Source organism: Lissotriton vulgaris, chromosome 1_1 (assembly GCF_964263255.1).
Source record: "Lissotriton vulgaris chromosome 1_1, aLisVul1.2, whole genome shotgun sequence".
Lineage (NCBI taxonomy): Eukaryota > Metazoa > Chordata > Amphibia > Caudata > Salamandridae > Lissotriton > Lissotriton vulgaris.
The window spans coordinates 1,544,420,790-1,544,444,188 of NC_141685.1; the positions used below are offsets into that span (position 1 = coordinate 1,544,420,790).

Sequence of the window (23,399 nt, forward strand, 5' to 3'; positions counted from 1 at the left end):
CGTACTGGACATGTCCTGCTGTGGTAGTATACAGTTACAGCAGTGTAAACATGCAGAGGGGTATTTATCGTCCAGAAACTGCTGATCAAAAATTTTGTAAACAGACCGCCTGGCTCTATAATGTCTGCCGCTCAGGACAGAATACCGGCAATAACAATAACAATGTCCTGCTGTTGTTCGTAGCAAGCAAGGAACGGCGGCGAAAAAGCTATAAGTGGGGGTATTGGGGAAAAAAGAAATGCGTAGAGGATGGCATTTTTAGCCATAGTTCCGTAAAAAAAAAGCCTCATAGGAGAAAACAGGTTCGACCTTTCGGTAACTTAAACACACTTAACATGGCCGCCACAGTACGCAAGTAAGCATTCGCGCGCTCCAGACTAGTTTGGATCATTCCGAGTCGCCATGCTTCTGCAGTCCTTGTCGTTTGTTTCTAGAACGGGTAGTGCGAGCTGAGCAGAAAGAGACATGCAACGTCCCGGCTCCGTACAGCGGAAGATCTCCTGCTTATTCCTGACGGAGGTGAAGGAGGAACCCTCGCACAAGAGGGAGAACCAGGTAAAGGAGATCTGTGGTTCTGGAACAGCGGTCGAGGTAGCTGCAGGTGGGGGAAAGTGAGGGATCTTACCGACAGAGGGCGCTCTTGTCAAGCTCCTATTCGCCCTAGCTGGTTTCCTTTTGGTCTTCCGCAATAGAAGCGTGTATGGTCCAGTTGGATCTAGCAATTGTTTTGAAGATAATAAAGACAGCCTGGTAGTGCTGATATACTAGTTTGTGAGGATGGTTGGAGCGCTTGCTTGATGCTTATGTGGCATTTCAAACCCCGAATAGTTTCACGTAGGAATACGGCCCTTTCTCTAGAGAGTGTATTCCATCTCAGCAGTGTCCAAGTGTATAACAAGGTATTATTTACAGCTGTGAAGGGTCACAACCCGTAGCGACTGACATGCGCAGCCACACAACTCTACTATATTTTATGCGATTTCTCACTGCCAGTTATTTTGATTTCAGTTTCATATAGCGCAGGGCTTTAAGTGGGATGAAGAAACTTGTGTGTGGGGGGGAGGGGCTCTCAAAGGGGCGTGGCCAATGCAATCGAGGGCGTGGTGTAAACACACAAACTAAAAAAATCTGTGCATAACATAGTGTGCCACCCTACTTGTATTTTGCTGTTTCTGTCATTGCATTCAGATATGATACAACAAGTAACATCATACCTACAACAAGTCAGGACTATTGGCTTTGTCAATGGTTGTTAGTTGCATAAGATAAATCAGCAGCAACTATGGCTAGTATAGAATATTGAAAAAGCTTCCACTTAAAGCCCTCGTGACACCATGACAATGTTGCTGCTCCTGAGTCTCAAAAAGAGCCCCGTTACAACGCTCACCAGGCATGATGTCTTGCCATAACTTCTCCACGACTGAGAAGTGAGCAGTGTGAGCACACGCACATCGATTTGCCTGCTGTCACTGCAGTCCGGAAAAAAGCAGGCCGCCTGTGCCAGGGCACAAAACAGAGCCCGATAGAGACCCATTTCGAGGCCCCCCTTAAAAAAAATGCCAGTGCTCAGACCCAGCCCACTTAAAGCCCTGAAATAGCGTGAAGTCAACCCGAGGGCACAGAAGCGATTTGTGTACCAGGTTATTTTACACAAGGTAATAATAATAATTTTTATTTTTTTTAATCTAATTGTTATACATAGTAGGACCTCAACTCTAATGTATAGGAGTGCTGCACTCTATATGAGCACCAGTTACATTATACAAGGTCACATTCATTTTCTAGACATGGACAAATAAAGCGAATTGCCTAGCACCACTAAATGATGAGCCTACTCCGGGACCGCACCTGGTTTTCCAGTTCCAAAGGCAGTAGGTGTGGCCCAAGCTCCTCCCCACGTTCTCGAGCTCTGTCAGCTATTTGAGAAACCCGAATGCAAGGTTTGTTTACTACATGAAACCTTAAAAATATTTTAAGATGCAGTGGGAGACTACATGTTGCAAAGAAATGTCAGTCTGTATACCTGCCAATATACTTGGTGCCATAGTGTGACACACTATATCTGCTCCCATCACCCGGTGAGGAGCCAATATCACACTGAGGCAGGGACAACAATCTGGAAACCACAGTAAATAGAGGTTTGTAGCTCGTTTTTGAGACGCTTTGAATTGCAGATGTCCATTAAGATATGAAAAAACACGGCAAGACTTCGGCACCAGCCTCAGCTAGCTTTTTAATTGTAAATTTTTTTGGGGGGGATAGAGGGGGCTTGGGGGCTGGTTGTGGTTCAAAAGTGCCTCCTAGGTGCATTCACACAGATGAGATGCTGCGATTGAACGGTCCATGCCTCATCCACAATGGCGATTCTGCCTGGATACAGACCCCGCGATTGAGCGCTTCTCACCGGCTCATCCCACCGGCTCCCTCCACACCTGCCCCATCCAAGCCAGCAGCACGAACACCGCCGATTAAATCATCGCCATTGCGCCTTGGAAATCAGCCCTGTATACTACGCTGAACACCTTCCCCAGGCTGGACAGCCCCTTAATTTCTGCCCATGAGCGTACCTATAACCCCTTAATCTTTGGGATAAACAGGCTAATACAATTATAGGCATGTATCCCTTGTCCTGATGATGATCCGGATATCCTCATGGATGGATCGAAACGCGGTCAACACCTAAAAAGCACCTTATACATGTCAAAACAAGGGTTCATTGAAATTGTAAAGGTGTAACCCGCGATTTGTTGCTTTGTTGTGTCATTTTGCATTTCCTTGTGTAACAAACCGTCAGCTGTGCCTGAACCCCCTGTTGGTTCCCTCCCTCCCTGTTTGTATATTGCTAACTAGGACACAGGCTTGTGTCCCACTTTATGTATTGTTTTGTTAAAACTGTCAAATATTATTGATCAAGTAAAAATTAAACCTCTGTCCGGCTGGACATGTCCCCAAAATATAGTTGCTATTGAGTCTATATTCATTTAAGAAATTAATCCTTGTTCTAGGGACCACTGTTGATTAACATCTTAGGTCCTTCTCGGCACGAGGCCCCACCCCCTCCTCACACTGTGAGATTGTTGTTCAAGTTGGCAGGTATGAGTCTGTCTTCTCTGTCAGAATGTACTACTTACTCGGAGTCCTAGTTTTCCTCGTCACAGCACTCACGGATTGAGCTGCAGCTCCGTGTAGAACAGATCTACACTTATTTAAAAAAACATGCTACTGGTATCTCCTAACCCTAAATTGTGATGAAAAGGAGGGCCATAGTAGATGATCTTCCTGTAATAATCAAGAATTGTTTTTCAAAATCAAAATTTTTTTACCTATCCAACAATTTCCAAATGGAGAGGAGGGTGGGAAAGTAGGACTATTAGAAGGAAGACTATGATTCGGAGTAGTGAAAATTAACAGTAAGTAATCTGAGCATTACCTTCTTCGCCTATCTTCCTTGTCATAGTGCTCACGGGTTGAGTGCATACCCAAGCCATGTGAAAAATTGTTTCCGAAAATGCACGCAGCACACATAACTGCTTGTGCAAATTTATTGCATGAAAACAGAAACTTATTGTGCTGCAGACAACACAGCTGAACCAAAAGAAGACACTCCCTCCCTATTCTCAATTTGTAGTGTGAAATTAAAGTATTTGTGGAGGACTATGTTGATGCTGCACATATATCCTTTAGAAAAGCTCCTTTTAACAGCTGCCCACAAAGCAGACATACTCCTAGTGAACCAACCCTGCATAAAAGAGTGAATAGGAACGTTTAATTTTTGATAGGCCAAAAAATGGTCATTCTCACCCGTCTAGTGAGAGTAGAAGTCAAAGGGAGGGTACCTTTATCATACCAAATGTGACAAACATGAAGTCTACTGTACGAACTAGGGCTGCTTTTTGCAGATAAATAGACAAAGCCATATGTACATCCAGAAGATGGTAAATACATTCTTCATTAGAAGGACAAGGAAAAAACACTGGTAAACCAGATCTTGGGATAAGAGGAATAAAATGAAACTTTGAGAAGGAAGGATTGAGTCTTAGAACTACCTTGTCCTGAAAAAAAAATGCAAATAGGGTTCTATGGCTGGATAGGCCTTGTGGAAATAGCCACAATGGAAACAAGCATTGGCATAGCCAAAAGGCCTCGCCTTTGGGACCTTATAAGTGTTTAGGTATGCTGCACAATATCCTTGGTGCAACAACATTAACTGTTGCATGGCTAAGCACTTATAAGGTCCCAAAGGCGAGACCTATTGGCTATGCCAATGCTTGTTCATCAGAGAAACGGGTAGCAGTAAAGCATGACTTTAGACCGCATGCCAAAGTGTTGTATCAATGGCATGTGCCATTTTACATTATCCTTGCAGGCATGCTTTGTTTTGTGAGATGAAGGCCAAGTCAAGTGTGACATTGTAAAAAAGCTGTAAAAGGGGTCAGATGCCCTTGCAGATTCATGAATACCAATGGCACGATTTACAGACCCAATCAGTTCTTCACTCAGCAAGTCCTTGTAGTGTCTCTGTGAGGTATTATGCAAATAGATTACATAATGTGCATTTCACATTCACTTCCTGATAACCATTAAACAGCATTTATGATTTTAATAACTTGTGGAGTAGACACCTCGCCATTAGGTTTGTATGGGAGTGTATATAACGTTGTCAGTGAGTTCTTTGTTATTATAATCTTTTGTAAGGGAGTAGTCATTTTAGTCCTATGCTGGGAGTGGCTACCAAACCAGAGTCCTACTCCTATGTCTATGGTTATCGTGATCGGGTCACACTTAAACATAATATATAAACAACATATAACCGGGTCGGCAAACGGTAGTCAATAAAATAAAAACAGTCCTTGCCAGATTTTCAGCGTAGCCTTCTGATGTTGCATAAAAGTAATTTAAATTGGGGGCACATACGTCACTGACATGCAAGCATTGCTCAGGAATAGGCATCAAACTTTGTTTGAAGAGAGGACAAATATACTTAACGGTGTACTTGCTGCACGCTCTTTATCTCACGCTATTCAGGGTTTTTTAGTTATTGTTTACATACGCTACAGAAAAACTGGAAATAGAATAAAACAAGAAGGTGCTCACGCTGCAATTTAAAACAAGCCCGGGCCCGGGAGCTGTGTGGGTGCTTTATGAGCATGACGAGGAAAGCCATATGATTCATCTGCTCGTAAGCCCGAACACATGCACGTAAGCTGTAGGCTGGCCAGGTAGCATTTTTTGAAAGCCCTTACTAAAAGTCTCGCCAGATCAGCGCATGCGCTGGGTCAGGAGAGACCTAAAAAATGGGCCTCATTATAATTTCTGGCAGAAAGCCATCTGACATTTTGTTGGGGACTTTCCCCCTGAAATCAGAGGTTTCCATCCGACCGCCGTGTTATGATACTGGCGGTCGGAGTGAATTCAGCTCTGCTTCTGACAGGCTCACGGTGCCCGTCGGGGCTTCGGTCGGACAGATAATCCCCAAATGATGGCGATGCCTCCTCCGGCACTGCCGTCGGGGTTAAGATGTCACTTTCTGACAGCCTTTCAACATCGGTCTTTCCAACAAGGAAAGGCTGTTGGAAAGTAATTTTTGGGGCCCCTAGCAGGGCCCCCATCCCCTGTGGCCTCCGCTTTGAGGCCTGGGGGCACCTGTGTGCCCGTCACACGTGCATGGATGTTTTTAAAGTGTATTTTTTCTATTGTGGCTTGTGGTGCAGCCAACAGCACAAGCCACATTAGAAAAAATAGACTTTCTGAACGCCCTGAAGGCGGACGCTTCGTAATATTGGCAGCGGGACCGCCGACTCTTTATCAGACGGTCCTGTTTCTGCTAGGCCCCTTTGTTTCAAGACTTTTAGTGAAACTGACTCTAATGGTTCAAATGGGGAACACTGAAGAGCAGCCAAAACCAGTGGTAGATTCCAGGAGAGAACCAGAGTCGGAACCACAAGGCATTTGAGGAAAAAAACTTCTTAAGAGCCCTGAGGCTATAGAGTCAAATGCTTCAATAGAATCGCCCTTTATGGCCCTGATCGCTGCCCATTGGCTACACAATATAGACACTGATAACCCTATCAGAAATGCATCTCTCTAGATTCAGAGAATCCTTCCTTGCATGAAGAAGCAACCATTTTTCTTAAAACACACCAAGTGTTGAGATGTCTCCAGTGTCCCGAATATGGCTTGAAAGTACTGAGGTTTCTCAAACTCATGAAAGAAAGCGCTACAGCAGGAAAACAACCTAAAGCTTCTAATCTTTGCCTTGCAGTCGCCAAACTGCAACAGAAAGGCAACTGAGAATCCTACCTGAAAGTACTGAGTGTCTCGGGGGAGATGGAGGGATCAGGAGAATAATAATAATAATAAAGTTTGTAAAGCGCCTGGTTACACTGTACTAGTGTGTCCCCGTGCTGTAGGACGGCCAAGTAAAGCAACTCAGCTGCTAATTCTGCCCACCCGGCCATATCAAAGCCCAGCCCTAGTCTTTAGGAAACAGGTATGTTTTCAGCTTTTTGCGGAATGCCAGCTCTGACTTCTCCAGCCGGAGCCCCAGAGGGAGTCTGTTCCATTGTTGAGCTACCAGGACACGAAAGGAATGCCCTCCCATTCTTACTCTGCTAAATTTAGGAATCTGCACCATCCCCGTCCCACTATATTTCAATTTGCGGGTCAGGTGGTATGGCCTAAGCAGGTTGTGAAGGTAAGTGGGTCCTTTCCCCTGTAGGATACAGTGGACGACACAGAGGGCTTTGAATGCCACACGTTCCTTAATTGGAAGCCAGTGCAATGCTTTCAGTGCTCTCTTTGAAGAGGCTCTTTTAGGCAGCATTAAGACCAGGCGGGCCGCCGCATTTTGTGTACTCTGCAACCTCTGAGTGCATTTAACACTGGCTCCCAAATAAAGGACATTCCCATAGTCCAGCCTCAATGTTATTAATGCATGGACCATAGTCTTCCTGGCTGTGAATGGCAAATAGTCCAGTGTCTTCCTGAGGACCCTCAGAGTGCCAAAGCATATGCCTGTCACTCGTTTGGTGTGGTACTCGAACGAGATCTTATCATCGATCCACACCCCTAGGTTCCTCACTTGATCACTGGGAGTAGGTAGAGGACCCAGCACTGGAGGCCACTATGCCGAGGTCCACACTGAAGGAGCCTTCCCCACAATCAAGACCTCCATCTTGTTTCCATTCAGTTTGAGGCAGTTATTGGCCATCCAGGCCGCCAATTCCTGCAGACATGACCTAAAATTAATAGTGACCTGCTCCTTAGGCTGTGCCAAAGCCACCAACAGTTACGTGTCGTCTGCATAAGACACGACTTCCACCCTAAATGTTTCTGTGATCTTAGCAACTGGTGCCACATATAGATTAAAAAGGGTTGGGCTAAGACTCGACCCTTGGGGCACCCCCTGTTTAAGGCTGATGTCTTTGGACCGGAAAGTTCCCTGTGCCACTTGGAAACTGCAATCTGACAGAAAAGACTCCAACAATTCCCATGCCTTGTCCACCACTCCTCCCCTTCTTATACAACGTAGCAGCGTGTGATGGGCCACAGTGTCGAATGCGGCACTAAGATCCAGCAGGATCTGTGCCGCCGTATTGCCTTCATCCGCATGTTTCTGTAAGGTTTCTGTAGCTAACAGCAATGCTGACTCTGTCGAATGGAGGGCACGGAAACCCGATTGAGTGGAATGGAGCAATCTATTGGCCTCAATGTGGGCTGTCAGCTGATTATTGACGGCCTTCTCTGCAATCTTGGCGAAGTACGGCAGGAGTAAGATGGGGCGCAAGTTCTTAAGTTGCTCCATACCTACTAGGTTTTCTTTTCAGGGGGAGCACCACAGCCTCCTTCCAAGTTTTTGGTATTTTTCGTAACTCAAAGGAAAGCTCTAGTAGGTGTCTAATCTAGAGCTCTAGAGTCTCCACACTACCTCTCAGAATTTTTGGTGACGCAAGATCCTTAGGGGAGCCTGAATTAATACTGCCAGCTATAGTGCAAAGGATCTCCCGGGATGGGACACTAAAGGTTTTAAGGCATTCCGTGCTTTTAACATTGGTGGAGGTATCCCCTCCTGTGTGGCCCTCTCTGGCTGCTTCCGGGAACGAGGAGTAGATCCTCTCTACCTTGTTCAAAAAGAACTCTGCCATCAAATTGCAGGATTCCTCTGACCCAGTCATAGGAACCGTGGTGCTAGAGAGGTTGGAGATCTCTTTGTAAACGGAGAACAGTTCCTTCACCGTGTTATCTGCTCCCTCTATTCTACTACTGTAGTAGGACTTCCGTGTTTTCCTAATTAAGGCATGGTATTCCTTAAGCACAGTTTTATATTCATTCCTATCTTTCTCAGAAAAACCTCTCCACAATTGTCTCTCCAAACGTTTACATTCTGCTTTCTTACCCCAGAGTTCGACCCTGAACCATGGGGCAGACTTAGTCTGTCTCCTAGGTGCATTATTCGACCAGGGCACCGTAATGTCCAGTGCCTCCGTTATGTGCTTATCCAGCGCCTCACAAGCTGACTCAATCCCCCGACCCCCTGGGGGCCCACCCTGGCTTAGGGCCTTGTTAAATGCCTCTGTGGGGAAGTTTGCCCATTTCCTGCGTCTGTCCTTGGGTCCCAGCTTGTCCTGTGTTGGGATTGTGGGTACTGCCGCCTTAAATGAGATCAGAAAGTGGTCGGACCATACTACAGGTGTAAGGGGTTCAATGTGCAACATCTCCCAATTCGCAAATATCGGGTCCAGAAGATGGCCACGGCAGTGGGTGGGCAGCTCAGATTTCAGAGTTAGTTGGAGTGCAGCTAGTTCCTGCCTGATTTCTTGCGCCCCCGTACTGGTGGCCTCATCAAAATGGAGGTTCAAGTCTCCAGCAGGAGCCTCTCCTACCTTAGGGCTGGCTGAGTTAGGCTCTCAATCAAGCTTGCGGCGAATCGCTCCCCCAGTACCGGTGGTCTGTATAGGAATCCCTTGAGAATGTGTTTTTTTGATGCTGAGATCGAGAAGAACCCAGATCCAAGGTGATCCCACCACCAGTTGGGAAAGAATAGGTAATCAATGATAGCAGGACCAGTGAGGAGCCACGAGGACGACTTTCACTCATTCGTCCTTGATAGTGGAAAATACGTTTTCTCTGTAGAGCAAACGGGGTGAGTGTGAAATGAATAGAAGACCCCTGGGCCCCCTGAAAGTCATTGCATCGACTGCCCAAGATTGCAGATATGGCAGAAGGGAACAGCATTTTGAAAGAATAGTATTCTGAGGAGTGGCAAAACAATCTAACCAAGACTCCTGCGCATTCCTTTGAATCGTCTATAAAAATCTGGGGACAAAGTCTCATGGATAGAGAGGACGGGAAGGAGCAACTCTTATTGTCCTCCTGGGCATTCTCCTTGGAATATAAACTGATGTTAAAGAAATTGCTGTCTCCTCTGCCCAGATCTCAAAACCATTGTGCTTCCTGGATGGTTTACATATGCTCTTGTCACCTGATTGTCCTTGTGGACTCTCACTGCCTGGTTCTTGAGGAAAGGGGCAAAGGGCAGACAGGCTTTGTATACTGCTAGCAGCTCCTTCCAGGTGGAAGAGTTGGACTATTCCTCCTTGGAGTATAAACCTTGCTCTGACTGATCCCTTATCTTTGCTTCCCAGACTGCTGGCATCTGTAGTCCCAGTGATCGGAAGGGGAGCAGCTAGCAAAACTCTCCTGTTGGGACTGGAAAGGGTCAGCCACCATGGCATGTGACCACTTTCTCTGGAGAGATCAGAACCATGATGTTGTAGATCTTTGAGCCAGGATCGCAGTGGGCAGAAAGTAATTCACCAGATGATATACATGCAAATGAGCACTCTGTCCATCATCCCCTTTGGTTTTGCTTTGTTCACCCTAAGTTGGCAGGGTATGCCCAGACGTGGGTCCCTTGCTCACTTTGCCACTGGATTCAAGCTAGCCTGGCTGATGACAGCTGATTAGCCAGAATTCTTTTCTTTTTTTCTTTAATTGTCAAATCAATTTTTCATATTTCATACTCTGCAACACAGTGAATGGTTAAACTTTTAACACTATCATTTTGCATGAACAACTGTATAGCAATAGTAGTTAATAAATCTTTTTGTAAAGGAAAATCTTTTTTAGGGCATTATGAATGACATGCATCCCTCTCTAATTTTTAGATCCCCTACCTTACCTCTGCTGCAATTCATATGAGTAAGCGGTCCTGAAGAAGGTGGTTCAAATCAGTTCACCACCGAAATGTGCGTTGGCCTGGTTTTTTCCAGCAGGCTGCATGACCAGGGATATTTAAGAAGATTTAATCACCATGAGTTATGATTTGCAAGCCAATTTGGAGCTGGAAATTGATGACTGTATTTTGATGTGTGTATGAGTTTGTTTGGTATGCTTTGATTGTATGTGAGGTTGGTACGAATGTAAATTTGGTAAGGGGATATTTATGCACTGTTTTGGATAATTTGTTAATATTTATTGCATTATTTATCTTACATCTGTTTATTGATCACAGGTATCATCATGCCTTTTTGAATTTTTGTATATACAGATTACTAAATAGATAATGACTGTTTCACTATTTTTGTGAAATGTTATTACAAGAGCATATTAAAAAAAGAGGTAAAAAATAAAATAAAAATATATTTTCTAAGAAAAACTTAAAGTACATATCCTTTGTAAGACTATTTGTTGTATTTCACATTACAGAGGGATAATAGCCCAATAGAGCCAGGTTTGGCCAAAGTAAAACAGTAGGTGGTCGAGTGGGAGGTGCCTATATTTGCAGTGTTTGTTTCCCCTTTTGTCCCAGACCACGCAATCTTGATCAAGGGATACCTTTGTTCTAGGATTGAACCTTACTGAGCGCAGCCTTTAGCCACGTTAATAGCATGTAAATTACAAGCGGGCGCCATGCTAAACAAAGCGCGGCAGCTGTGTAAATAAAACGTATGTGCACTACGCCCGTGTACCTTCTATGGTCTGCAAAGAAAGTTGAGAGGGGCGCCGTGATAAAATATTAAGCATGTCGCCTGTGTACATAGTAACATTAGCACAAATTAAATTTTTTAACAATTAGTAACAAAATGAAAGCAGCACCAAAAGGAAACAACTACAACGTAAGTTAAGGGTTGTTGGCCGGTGCTCCCGATCAAAAAAAACTGAAATGTAATGTCGGGAGCAGCACCAATAAGGAGCCACAAAATACAAGTTATGCAGATGTGAACCAATTCAAGCAGAAGGCGGGATTAAACTCCAGATAGAGTGATTACTGCAGATCTTGCACACAACGCATGTGCGCTGATGCTCAACCTAATAATTGAGTGTTTTGGCATGATTTAATGATTTATCTGCAAATAGATCTTTTAAATGCATACGTAGAGGTTACAGAGAATGGGGCACTCACTGGTGGCAATCGTTAGGTAAAAAATAACGAAACCTCTAAGGCTTCATGACCCCCCCGCTGGACCTCTGTGCCATAGAGCACAGCAGGAAGCACCTGGTGTAACTGGGTTCCAATGATGAATGTGTCCGAAGCCTGGAAGCAGGGCTTAGGGGAGGGCATAAGCTGCCAGCCGGCTGGAAAAGCCAGGAGCCAGGTGCATTACCTGCGGTGGTTTCCAAGAGCACACGTGAAGCACAGCTAGCTTTTGCAGAGCTTCAGAGCAAAGTAACCAAGGGCCTGCGCCTGCCTTCAAGGCGTGTCAGCACTTGAGGGTGGAAAGGAGTGAGGCATGGTTGATTCAAATGGACGTATATCCTGATCAGTAAGGTGATTGTGGAAAGACCAGGTGTCAGCAATTGAATTTCTGGTTGTCTAAGGTTTGCACTAAAGCCAGGCAGACACCACCACTCTAGACAGAAAAAGGGAGTTACACTCCTAAAATAACCCCTGCTCACCCCCTTGGTGGCTTGGCACGAGCAGTCCAGCTTATCTTAGAGGCAATGTGTAAACCATTTGCACAAGACCAACAGTAATACAATGTAAGCACTACAAATGTACACCACACCAGTTTAGAGAAATATCCAATATTTTTACATACTTAAAACAAGACCAAATACGATACAAATCCACATTACAGTACTTTAAAAAAATAGTTGCTCACCATATGTCTTTAAATGGCAAAAAAAAACATTGAAAACACAGATTCGGTAGCTCGGTCAGAGTCTACCGGGATGCTGAAAACAACAGAGTCTCACAGTTCTAGCTAACTGCGTCGGTACAGACCTGCAACAGCGGGACAGACTCGTAAACAGTACCTTTCTTAGTGCGGCTCACACGGAAGTGCGAGTTCGTCTTGGCATCCGTTGCGATGCAAAAGTGGAAGCGGTGCACGTTGCGGTGTCCCTTGATGCAGTGCGAGCAGCGGCTCGGTGACAATCGCCCAGACGGCATCGGTGAGACCTAGGCGGGCGGTGCAGGGCGAGACGGTGGCAAGTTGTGATGCAGGTGACAGAGCCGGTCGTGGCGTCCGTCGCGGTTACGGTGCAAAGTGGAAGTGGCGCACGGTTCAGTGTCCCTCGATGCGGTGCAAGCAGCGGCTCGGTGACGATCGTCCAGACGGCGTCGGTGAGACCAAGGCAGGCGGTGCAGGGGAGGACGGTGTTTTGATGCGGTGCTGGCAAGTTGCAATGCAGCGACCGGGCCGGTTGGCGGAAATCGGTGCAGGCCCAGCCAGACAACTGTGTGTGATGAGGCGGTTACGGGTGTCGAGCCAGCGGCGACCGTGTCGGTGAGACCAGCCCATCGAAGTGAAGCGAGGCGGTGCTGGTTGCGGTGCCTCTTGATGCGGTGCAGCCAGCAGCTCAGCGACGATCGTCAAGACGGCGCTGGTGAGACCAAGGCGTGCAGTACAGGGCAAGTTGGTGCAGCCTGTGTGGCCTTCAGGACACAAGGCCAGTGGCGGAATCGGTTGACGGAGTCAGTCACGGTTCCCTCTTCTCTGTGGCAACTGAATCAGCAGTTCCAGGAGTGGTACCCAGAGGTTGGTGAAGTCTTTGCAGTCCCTTAGACTTCTTAACAGGAGGATAGCTCAGTTCCAGGCCCCTGGAGATACTCGGCACAAGTAGAGAATGTTCAGTCCAGTCCTTTCACTGCCCAAGGCAGAAGCAGCAGCTGCAGGCCAACCCTCAAAGCAGCAGCACAGCAAAGGGGCAGTACTCCTCCTGGCAGCTCTTGATTCCGGTGAGTTCTAAAGTCTTGGGGTCAGGGCCCCAATATTTATACCAGCAATTCCTTTGTCCTCTGAAGGCAGAGGGGCCTGGACCTAGTTCAAACCAGTTTGGGGTGCATTCTGCCAGGGTGCACCTTCATCCTTTGTCAATGTGATCCAGGGTCCTCAGATGCCAGGGTGCACCTTCTTCCTTTGTTAATGTGGGCCAGGGATCTCAGAAGCACCACAGGAGGTGAAGCCCACATTGTGGAAGGCTAGCCGAGCCCTATTCAGGTCCAGGTGCTACTCCTTCCACCCATCTATCTGTAGATGTGCCTATTCAGCCCTGCTGACTCATCCTTTCGCCCCAGCCCCAGTCACTCACAAACCAGACAGCTAATACACAAGCTAGCGGAGGCCGGCTGGATGGTTAGGTCAGAAAATACCTCTTTCCAAAAGTGATATTTTCAAACACAAAATGTTAAAACCACTTTCACTAAAAGATGCATTTTATCATTCTGAGTTCAGGCATACTAAATTCGAATTTCTACAATGTTCCCTGGGTCAGTTAGGATCATAGGATGTAATGATAAAACTGCCCATTCTGGCCTATGGAGAACGGGTAGCCTTGCAATAGTGAAAAACGAAGTAGACTGCAATTCAGGACATGCCACACACACACCAGGGCATGCCCTACTTTTCACATACAATGCACCCTGCCCATGGGGGTACTTTGGGCCTACCATAGGGGGTGACTCACATGTACAAATGGGAAGGTTTAGGGACTTGCAAGTGGGTGCACTTGCCAAGTCTACATGGCAGCCCCAAGCTACGCACAGGCTCTGCAATGGCGGGCCAGAGTGACACTTTACAGGCTGTTCGCATGGGTGGCACAATCCAGTGCTGCAGCCCACCAACAGCATTTGATTTATAGGCCCTGGCACTCTCAGTGCACTTTACTAAGGACTGACACATAAATCAAATAAGCCAATCCTGGAAATACTAATCCATAACACATTTTTTACAGAGAGCATATGCACTTTAGCACTGATTAGCAGTGGTAAAGTGCCCAGAGTCCTAAAACCAACACACACAAGTCTGCAAAAAGGGCCATTTCCAACACCAGGGTTAAAGGCCCTCTGTAAATTTGGATTGCTTTCCATACAGATATGCCACATGGAGTCAGGAAGCGGGGCTCCCAGTTTCGGAGCCAGAATTAAATTGCCATCCATTGCCATCCATTCAGAAGTCACAGCTCGTCTGTTTCAACAAGACAGCCTTGTCATGACACTCGCCACCTGCACCTCCGAGATACACATCTCATCCCACTAATCATGCCACGTGTTTTCATGGCCCAGCTGGCTAGCAATAAGGTGTATGTTTCCTTAGCTAAGCTCCACGTCCGAAGTCTAGCTTTTGGAACTGTGGGGGTCGATGTGGTAATCACCGGTGTGCCTCTTTCTCAGCAGCCGGTGATAGACCCAGACACAGCAGCTGACAAGCCTTGTTTGCCTGCCTGCCTGCCACGGACATCTTACTGACCCATTTGCAGCCTTGCATTTAATGTAGTCTGAGGAAGTCTGCTCACAATCTGTAAGTTAGAAAAAATATATACAAGTGAAAAGAAAACTGAAAGCCATGACGATTAAAATACATCATGCACCTTTATGTGAAAAAGCATTACTATCTTTACCCCTCTCAACCCTTTGGTGCGATGGGGCTGATTGAACATTCTGTTTTAATTGCCTATTGCAAACTGGGTACCCAGGAACCAAATGGTTTAAATGAACGGATAGATCTGTCATGTTTTTTATGAATTCTGCTCATGTCTGTGGTATACTGCTGATAAGTACACATGTATAAAATCTGTATATACTAATTATATGTTGTTTTCAGTACTCTGAATATGCTCATACATTTGTCACATTGTTTTGATCACTTTCTTGTGTTTTTTTGGTATCTAGAGGGTATTTTGATTAGTTGTTCTTGACTTGTTTATATTTAGGTACTTGTTTACCGCACTGATGGAGGCTGACTCAAGGACGGGGGAGTCCTTCCTCTGTGTTGTGTTGTTGGTTTTGTGAGTTTCAGTATCATTATAGCAGTCCTTTGTTAGTGTCTATGAGTTGTACCTGTTGGTCACTACGTCTCGTGAGAGCGGAGTTTTGCGGAGTTGAAGGATACATAAATAGAGTGGTCCTATGTTAGTGTTCATTGCGGAAATCGTTTACAATAGCGTTTTTGTGATAGCGGAGTTTTTCGCGGAGTGGCAAGGATTTGAGACGGCTCAGGCGGAGTTTCTAACTGAGTTTCATTAATACACCGGTAAGATTTGGGAGGTTGTAACCATGAGGAATCGCTGAATAGGTTGTTGTTTGTTTAAGACCGTTGGAGAAAAGGCTGAACTTAGATACCATGTTTTTGTATTGTTGTCTTCAGGGTCAGTTACTTGGTCGGGCTCCACGCTTCACAGGAAATTTTGAAACTAGGATCAGGATCGGAATTATTTACAGTTGTCTTTTGGTAAGTTGACTCCGAAAACGTTTGTTATGGTCACCAGTCACTTATTAAACAGGAGGTTGTGTTGACGTATAGTTATTGTGAATTTTTTCAGGTACCATGGGCGTTGTCTTGAAAGTATCAAGTAAGCAAGTTCATAGCGGTTTTTTTTGGTATCACGGTGGTGTGGTTATTTGGGTTACATACACTTTTTGAGTACATTCAGAATGCATGTTGTTTAATCTATTGTTTGTTCAATTACAATACTGATTACTCCTGTTGTGATAAAAAGCTCATTGTTGTGCATTATTTTTGTAGATGGCACTTGCTCCTGATGAAGGGACATGTAAGACCCGAAATGCATAGAGCATCTTGAAAAGAAATACAGAAGAAGACTGTCATACAATTTTGTGTTTTTTGAAAAAGAATGTAACATGTTGTTTCGCTACATTTAAAATGAAAGTCTATGATTCAAAGATCGTGTGAATATTTATGGTGTCAAAATAAATGTTCAAAAAGGAGAAAAATATATTTTTTGGTATTATTGAGAAAGATTGTTAATATTAGCGTTGGGTAAATCCCACTGGAAAATGTGCGTAGGGGTCGGGACCTATGGTCTCGAGGTAGGGAGCGTGAAATCCACAATCCCATGTCAGAATCTGCATCAATATCAACAGCTTCACTGCGGCGCGAATTCCGCCGCTGTGCTGGGACATTCCAATCCTGGGCATGGCTCCGTCGGCCCCCGGCCGCCATGCGCACACTCCCACCGTGACTCATGACGGCCGGGGGCCGTCATGAGCACAGAAGAGGTTAAAAACATTTTTTGTATATACACACCTATGTCATACAATCATCACTCGGAGGAAATCACATGCATATACCCTTCATGGAAAAATATTGGGTATTTAGTAATTCACTCGGTTAATCTTACGGAGTTTTACTGTGGAACTGCTCGAACTGGCACAGGAATGAGAGCGACCCCCTGTAGTCACACACTGATTTAAAAAGTGGGGGTAATCTATAAATAGTTAGAGAGAGACAAGCATCTACGGTACAGTTTCTCACCTACTTGTTGTTTGTATCTCATGCATTTAAAGTATATTCAATGTATATTCAGGACACCACTGGTGTTGAACGTGCCCAAAGTAAATCATGCACGCTAGAGCCACGGGCCTCCATTCCCCATAGTAAACTGATGGGTGAAATCCTTCAGCTCAATGCATACGTTCTCTCCCCCCCCCCTCTCTCTGTGTCAGGTGTCCCGCTTACTTCATCAAGGTTCGTTTGCCTCCGGCTCAGAGTCCCTCCCGGCGCCCCATAGGTACAGAGAGATTGTGTTCAAGGCTTCATCAAAGGGACTCCCCTTTCTGCCACGTGATCACAGGAGCGTGGCGCATGTGCAGCGTGATACGCTAGAACAACTAGAGCGGTAACCCCTCTGCTGGTGTTGGGTGCGCCACCCGCCCTCGTCACTTTCTCCAGACATTTGGCTCAGTGCAATATGAGCCCAGACAGTACAAAAAAAGATTTCTTTATATTTATAAATGTTGCAGGGATTCTGCTCATGCACAGAACTATGCGCAGGAAACCAGGACGTCGGTGTATTATGGTGTACCAAAAAACCCACCTCAGCGACCAGGATCCCGATCTGACTAGCATAGTGTCTCATTCATTCTCCGTGCTATAGCGAAGCTACCAATGATTAGACAACCTACAACATGCAACTTAGAAAGCTCTCAGGAATAGTGGGCATCAAGAGCACTCTTTCGTTCTAGCTTGCACACCAGTCCACAACGTGAGTAAACAGAGACACAGTATAGTTTAAAATGTTTATTTTAACTAACGTGCTCTAAGATGCAGTACTTTCGCCAATACTAACAAACAGATGCATAAGAATATTATGATCAGCATTGTTACAATTCCATAAAACACAAAAGGGGAAGTCCTATTATAAATGACAGTGGAAACAGGATTATAGTGCAGTTACCACCCTCCCCTTGTTAGGAGCTAGTTTTAATTAATAATAGAAGAAGACCTCTAGGCTTTGATGGTGGACACCATACCTCCAAGATCAGATAGAATGAATCACATCCCACAACAAGAACAGCTCCTTGATGTTGGAAAGGTTGTCTCCAAGTGCCTCCTCAGGCATGCAATACAATATTAAAAGCACCTGAGTTTGCGCTTGAGTAGCTGCATTTTTTGTTATGTCTAATGTGCGAGGGACTGATCAACATGAATTAACAGCATACACTGTTATTCGACCTTGAACGCTCTGTGCAGACTGAGGGCACAGAGCGTACCTAGATATGTGAAAAACAGACCGTTCTCATGTGAAAGAGCACTAGCAGGTTATTTACGAGAGCCATATAGTGTTGTGTGCAAAAAGCGGCAAAAGCAGGAAAATGGCGTTTAAGCATATACCTCACTTATGCTAACATAGCAATGTCTGCAGTTGAACCCGTATCCTCACCACATCCTCCCCTTGATCGGACCAACAGACAAAGGACTCACTAGAACGCAGAGTTCAAGTGAGCAAGAAATAAGGTCATCCATGTCAAATGGGTAAGTTAGAAAGGAGAAAAAAAGGAAGAAAAGAGAAAAAATTGAGGCATTGGCCGGCACAAAAAATCTCAGTTAAGTTTCTCGTCTGATGATGGAAGGTTGCCAAGTTAATCCATCAGTGTATATGAGCAAAAAGTCGCATTGGCTTCCAAGAGGAAGTCGTTGTTGCTCTCAGAAAAGAGAGATGCCACCCAATCAAGCAAAGAGAATGAACATACATGTTCTCCAATGAAAGGATCCTCTAGCACCATCAGAGGTCTACTTGCGTGTTCTTCAATGAAACTTTGTTGCAGTAAATCATGTGCAGCAGCACAGATGTCCCATTCAGCTAACACTCCAAGCGCCGCAGCACAGGCCATAATTCCAACGCCCGAACACTTCAGCTCATGCGTCATAAGAGGACTCATTAACATTCTATAATCCGGGACAGGAGACACAGTGTTGGAGAGACATAAATCCATTCCCCATGAGAGAACAATCCAGGCAGTGGAAGACAAGTTGCACGCAAGTGAAATATGCGAATCAGAATGACAATCCATAAGCCACGCTCAAATAAATAAATAATCCACATTTGCAAAGCGCACAATCACCCGTAAGGGTCTCTAGGCGCTGGGGGCTAGGGGCAGAGTACTGTAGCATTGAAGCATTCGACTACGGAGTTGTATCAGCCGGGCTCTGCTGTTTTGCACCACAGAGAGAGCAGTCATTCCGGACAAGCAAAATAACAGCAGCAACCCAGCAGCCAAGGAAAGGATTAATGGGAAGTTGCCGAAGATACTGGTAGAAAGAGAATGAAAAAATGCTGGTATCACCCCAGCAGCCAAGGCAAGGATTAATGGGAAGCTGCAGAAGATGCTGGAAAAAAGAATATGAAAAAATGCCGCTATCATACCAAATATAGTTTGGAATGAATTCACAAGGCCGGAGCCCACAAGTTAATAAAAAATGGGCCAAGCCAGTTGTACTAGTTGCATGAAAAATTGTTGCATGAAAAATTGTATGTATCACGGCACCAAATTGAAGTGGGGGATCAGTTTTTAAAAGCGCCTGCACCTCTGTGCGGGTGTTGGCTCCGTGAAGGACGAATGTTTCACGGGAAGATGTGAGTGCAACTTCTTTTTGGGACAATAGCGTTCTTATTTTGCTCAATTTATTTAACTCTGCTTTCAAGGTTGGAATAGAAGGCCAAATTGAGATGTTGAACCTCCCATGTGGGTGTGGAAAAAGCAAATTTTTATAGCAAACTACACGTTGTGAGACGGTTACAATGTAAGGGATGCCAGCCAGCATGCCGCAATAAACTTCATTACTTACTAGATGGGGTATGTACGAACTTTCCCCTTCTAGAAACCCAATCTCCTGTCCCACAAATCTGGACTGATCATAGTCTGATCCCGTTTTGCATCAAAACCTCACGCCCCCAGAATTCAATCAAATCCAGTTCACATTCTGAGAACTACGTTAACTGGAAAATGGTAGAGGAAAATTTCAAGCTTAAACCTGCCATCCAGACACAGATCCCTAGTCTGACTGGCGACGTAGACAATGACTCAAAACGCTTCCAGAGCTGGATGCAGCATGAGATTAAAGTACGTGCACCACCCAAATGTCCCCGAAGAATGGAGAAAAGATGCAAGACAAATGCCCCCTGGTTTACTCCAGATTTAGCCAAAGCCCACCTATTATGTAAAAAAGGCGAACGCAAGTGGCGTAAAACTTGCGACACGGCAGACAATCAATCAATCAATCTATCAGTGACACTTATAAAGCGCGCTACATACCCGTAGGGTCTCAAGGCGCTGACAGAAACTCTTATATCCAGCTGAGGAAGATATATCATTCCAGCATAAAAATTCCAAGAAAGATTTCTATAACAATGCCATCAAGGAAGCCAAACAAAAACAAAAAACATTGTTTTCGATAGTCAAGACTTTTACCCATACCAAAGCGTTACAGCCTGAAATACCTCCATCCCAAGAATTCTGCAATCAAATAGCTGACTTCTTTGAGGAGAAAATTGACTCAATACAGAAAAGCTTTCCTATACACCAAGTCTCTCAGACTTCTACCCTCTCTGATCAGGGAGAAAACATAATTGGAAGTCTTAAAATCTTCACACCGGTCAGTCTATCCCAAACACAAGACGTAATCCTAGCCTGTAAATCAGGAGCACCATCGGACCCCTGCCCCCCAAGAATCCTCCATCAGTTAATTGATGTGGTGAATCCAATCATAAATAAGATTGTAAACTCTTCCCTCAATACAGGTATCGTCCCACGTGAATGGAAACAGGGAATAGTAAAACCCTTGATGAAAAAGCTTAATAAATCACCCTTAGACCTCACCAATCTACGCCCGATATCACTCCTCCCAGTTTTGGGAAAAATCACTGAACAGATGGTCTATAGAGAACTAAAAAGCCATATAGAAACATACAACGTCCTCCATCCCCAACAGTCAGTTTTCCGTCCTCATCATTCTACAGAAACAGCATTGATTGAATTGACAGACTCCATAAAGCTGCTACAGGATCAAAGAAAGAACGCCGTGCTGATTCTATTGGACCTCACAGCGGCGTTCGATACCATCTCGCACTCTATACTGTTGGGCAGATTAAAAGACATTGGTATCTCAGACGGGGTTCTTGCGTGGATAACATCCTTCTTAACAGATAGATCCCAAACCATTGCCTTGGGCCCTTTCCTTTCTAAAGAGAAGAGGGTTCGGTCTGGAGTCCCTCAGGGTTCCATTTTGAGTCCTCTACTTTTTAATGTCTATTTGATCCCACTTATCTCCCTGATTGAATCATTCGGCATACTCGTAACTTCGTATGCCGATGACACTCAACTCATTGTGCCATTAGATGAAAATTCCACTAATGCTGAACTAAATCTTAAAATTGTTTGAAGGACGTCTTCCACTGGATGGAAAAAAAACACCTTAAATGTAACGCCAGCAAGACACAAATCCTCCCAATGGGAAAAAATGTCAATTTCTGTCCCAGCCTTTGGTGGCCAGAGGACTCCACCGCTCCCCCCCAGACCGTAGCGACAGCAAGAAATCTCGGAGTCTTGTTCGACACTGAGTTATCCTTTGACCAACACGTCAGGAATGTGGCAGGATGCTGCTTTGGCATCATAAAATCTCTTAAAAATTTCTTCGACTTCTTGCCCACTGACTCAAGAAAGGCGGTAGCAGTGGCTCTAATCCTCGCCCGCCTGGATTACTGCAATGGTCTGATGGCAGGAGTAAAAAACATCAAAGTGTACAACACTCAGCAGCCAGATTAGTATTAAAACTACCCAGGAAATACTCAGTATCAGCTGCCTTAAAAACTCTCCATTGGCTGCCTCTGCATAAAAGAATACTTTTTAAGATTCTAATCATCGCATTTCGGGCATTCAATTGCACAGGCCCTAAATATCTCACCAGGCGCTACCCCCACTACAACCCTTCCAGGACTCTACGATCCTCTAATGACAATCAAATAATGCTAGCTAGGTTCAACCTCAAAACCAAAGGTGGCAAAACCCTGACTTATCTGTCCTCTAGAGCCTGGAACTCCATGCCCAAAAATCTCAGGTCCCAAACTCAAGAAACCCAGTTTCGGAAGCAACTAAAAACCTGGATTTTTAATCTCCCAGACGAATATGTCATGGCCGCCATCTAATTCTGCTTATGTAACTGATTGCATACTATCGAACCAGCGCCAGGATGCTCCTTTCGGAGCGACCGTTGCGCTCTACAAATACAATTACAAATTACAAAAGCAAATAGCTACCGTTAGCAAGCAGTGTGAATGTAGGTGTGATAGCTGGCACTGGATTTCCCTTTAAAATGCAAGCTAAATGTGGTGCCTGAAGGTTACAAGCGCCATGCAATAGTATATTCTTACTCACGAGAGAGTGGTCTGGTGAGGAATCGCACGATTCCCCAGTCAAATACACTTCTTTGCCATCCCAAGGCATTTGTATGTGAAAGGCAAAGACCGCACATCATGGAGATAGGCACCACCCAGGGGTTCATATCTTCTAAGTGCATAATGTTTCATACATGAACTAAATTTAAACAGGGAACATGGTAAAGTTATCACCCCATGGATAAGCCAGACAGCAGAATCGGTTTCAGCTACTGAAATAGGTAAAGGTTCTAACTTTTCAATATGCAATATTTCAGTATGTTGTATTCTTCATGGACATAAACTGTTGTTAATCTGTCAGGTTAAAAGGCAAAAACAAATATGACGTGTTCATATAGTCCCAAGGAACCTTCCCCATAATAAGTGTTTGTAATGTCCAAGCAAACTGCATGATGGAACGCAATTGATTTTGACTATGGTATAATACAGAGACTTCATCATGAACAATATACACAACAGATGAAACAAAATTGTCTAGTGTGTAAATGCGGGAGGAAAGCATGTTAATGCTATTGTCAACTAATGCAAGCACCTTTTCAATATTTGCTTGGTATATTTCCCTTGGACGTGAAGCTGCTTCAATATGGGACAGCTTCCAAACTTCATTGTAAATAGCATACAGAAATTGTTTTGATCTAACACCTGCAGGCCCTTCTGTTAAATCAAAATCTTCAGTTAATGAAGATAAATGGTGTTTAACTGACGTTAGTGTAGAGTGTTTCAGCCAATTTTGACATAATTTTCCTACTAAATATGTTGTAACCGAATGGGTGCTTGGAAAACGTGGATCAGGTCTATCCTGTTTGAGCCTTGCTCACGAAACAGTGTTGGCAAGAATCAGAATTCGTGTGCCAAACCAACCAACCCAGTGGGTCTAAGGTAGAAACATTAAAAGAAGCATTTACAATTAATGACTGCAACTGTTCAAGGGCAAAAACAACAGTTGATAGACAGAATGCAATGTCATACATTCACCCCAGTACAGAGATCTGGGCCTAAATCCATTGTTTTTTTGCACTCCACACCACCCCAGTTCAGACATGGCCATATGGAAATCAGCCTTGACCCTGTGCCTCATGGGAACAGTCCAGCCTGAACTGCCAAGCCATGTCTTTCCTGGACCGGAATCAAGCATCCTAGGACCGGTTTCTGGCTATCAGCCGTCATCAGCCAGGATAGCTTGACTCCAGTGGTGTGGAGGGCACGGGATTCACGTCTGAGCAACTGTTCAAGGGTCATATCTGTATGATTGTTCCAGGTGT

The 23,399-nt window shown here is 44.9% G+C and overlaps 1 protein-coding gene across 1 annotated transcript in view; it reads left to right on the plus strand.

The window, feature by feature from the left end:
• The first annotated feature begins 346 nt into the window (after positions 1–346).
• The window catches only part of RLIG1 (RNA 5'-phosphate and 3'-OH ligase 1), a 199,569-nt gene continuing 176,516 nt past the window's right edge, over positions 347–23,399 (plus strand). The window contains exon 1 of the mRNA XM_086918000.1: positions 347–555. Within this exon, the coding sequence (XP_086774126.1) occupies positions 466–555 (90 nt within the window). The 5' untranslated portion in view covers positions 347–465. The remainder of the gene's footprint in view (positions 556–23,399) is intronic.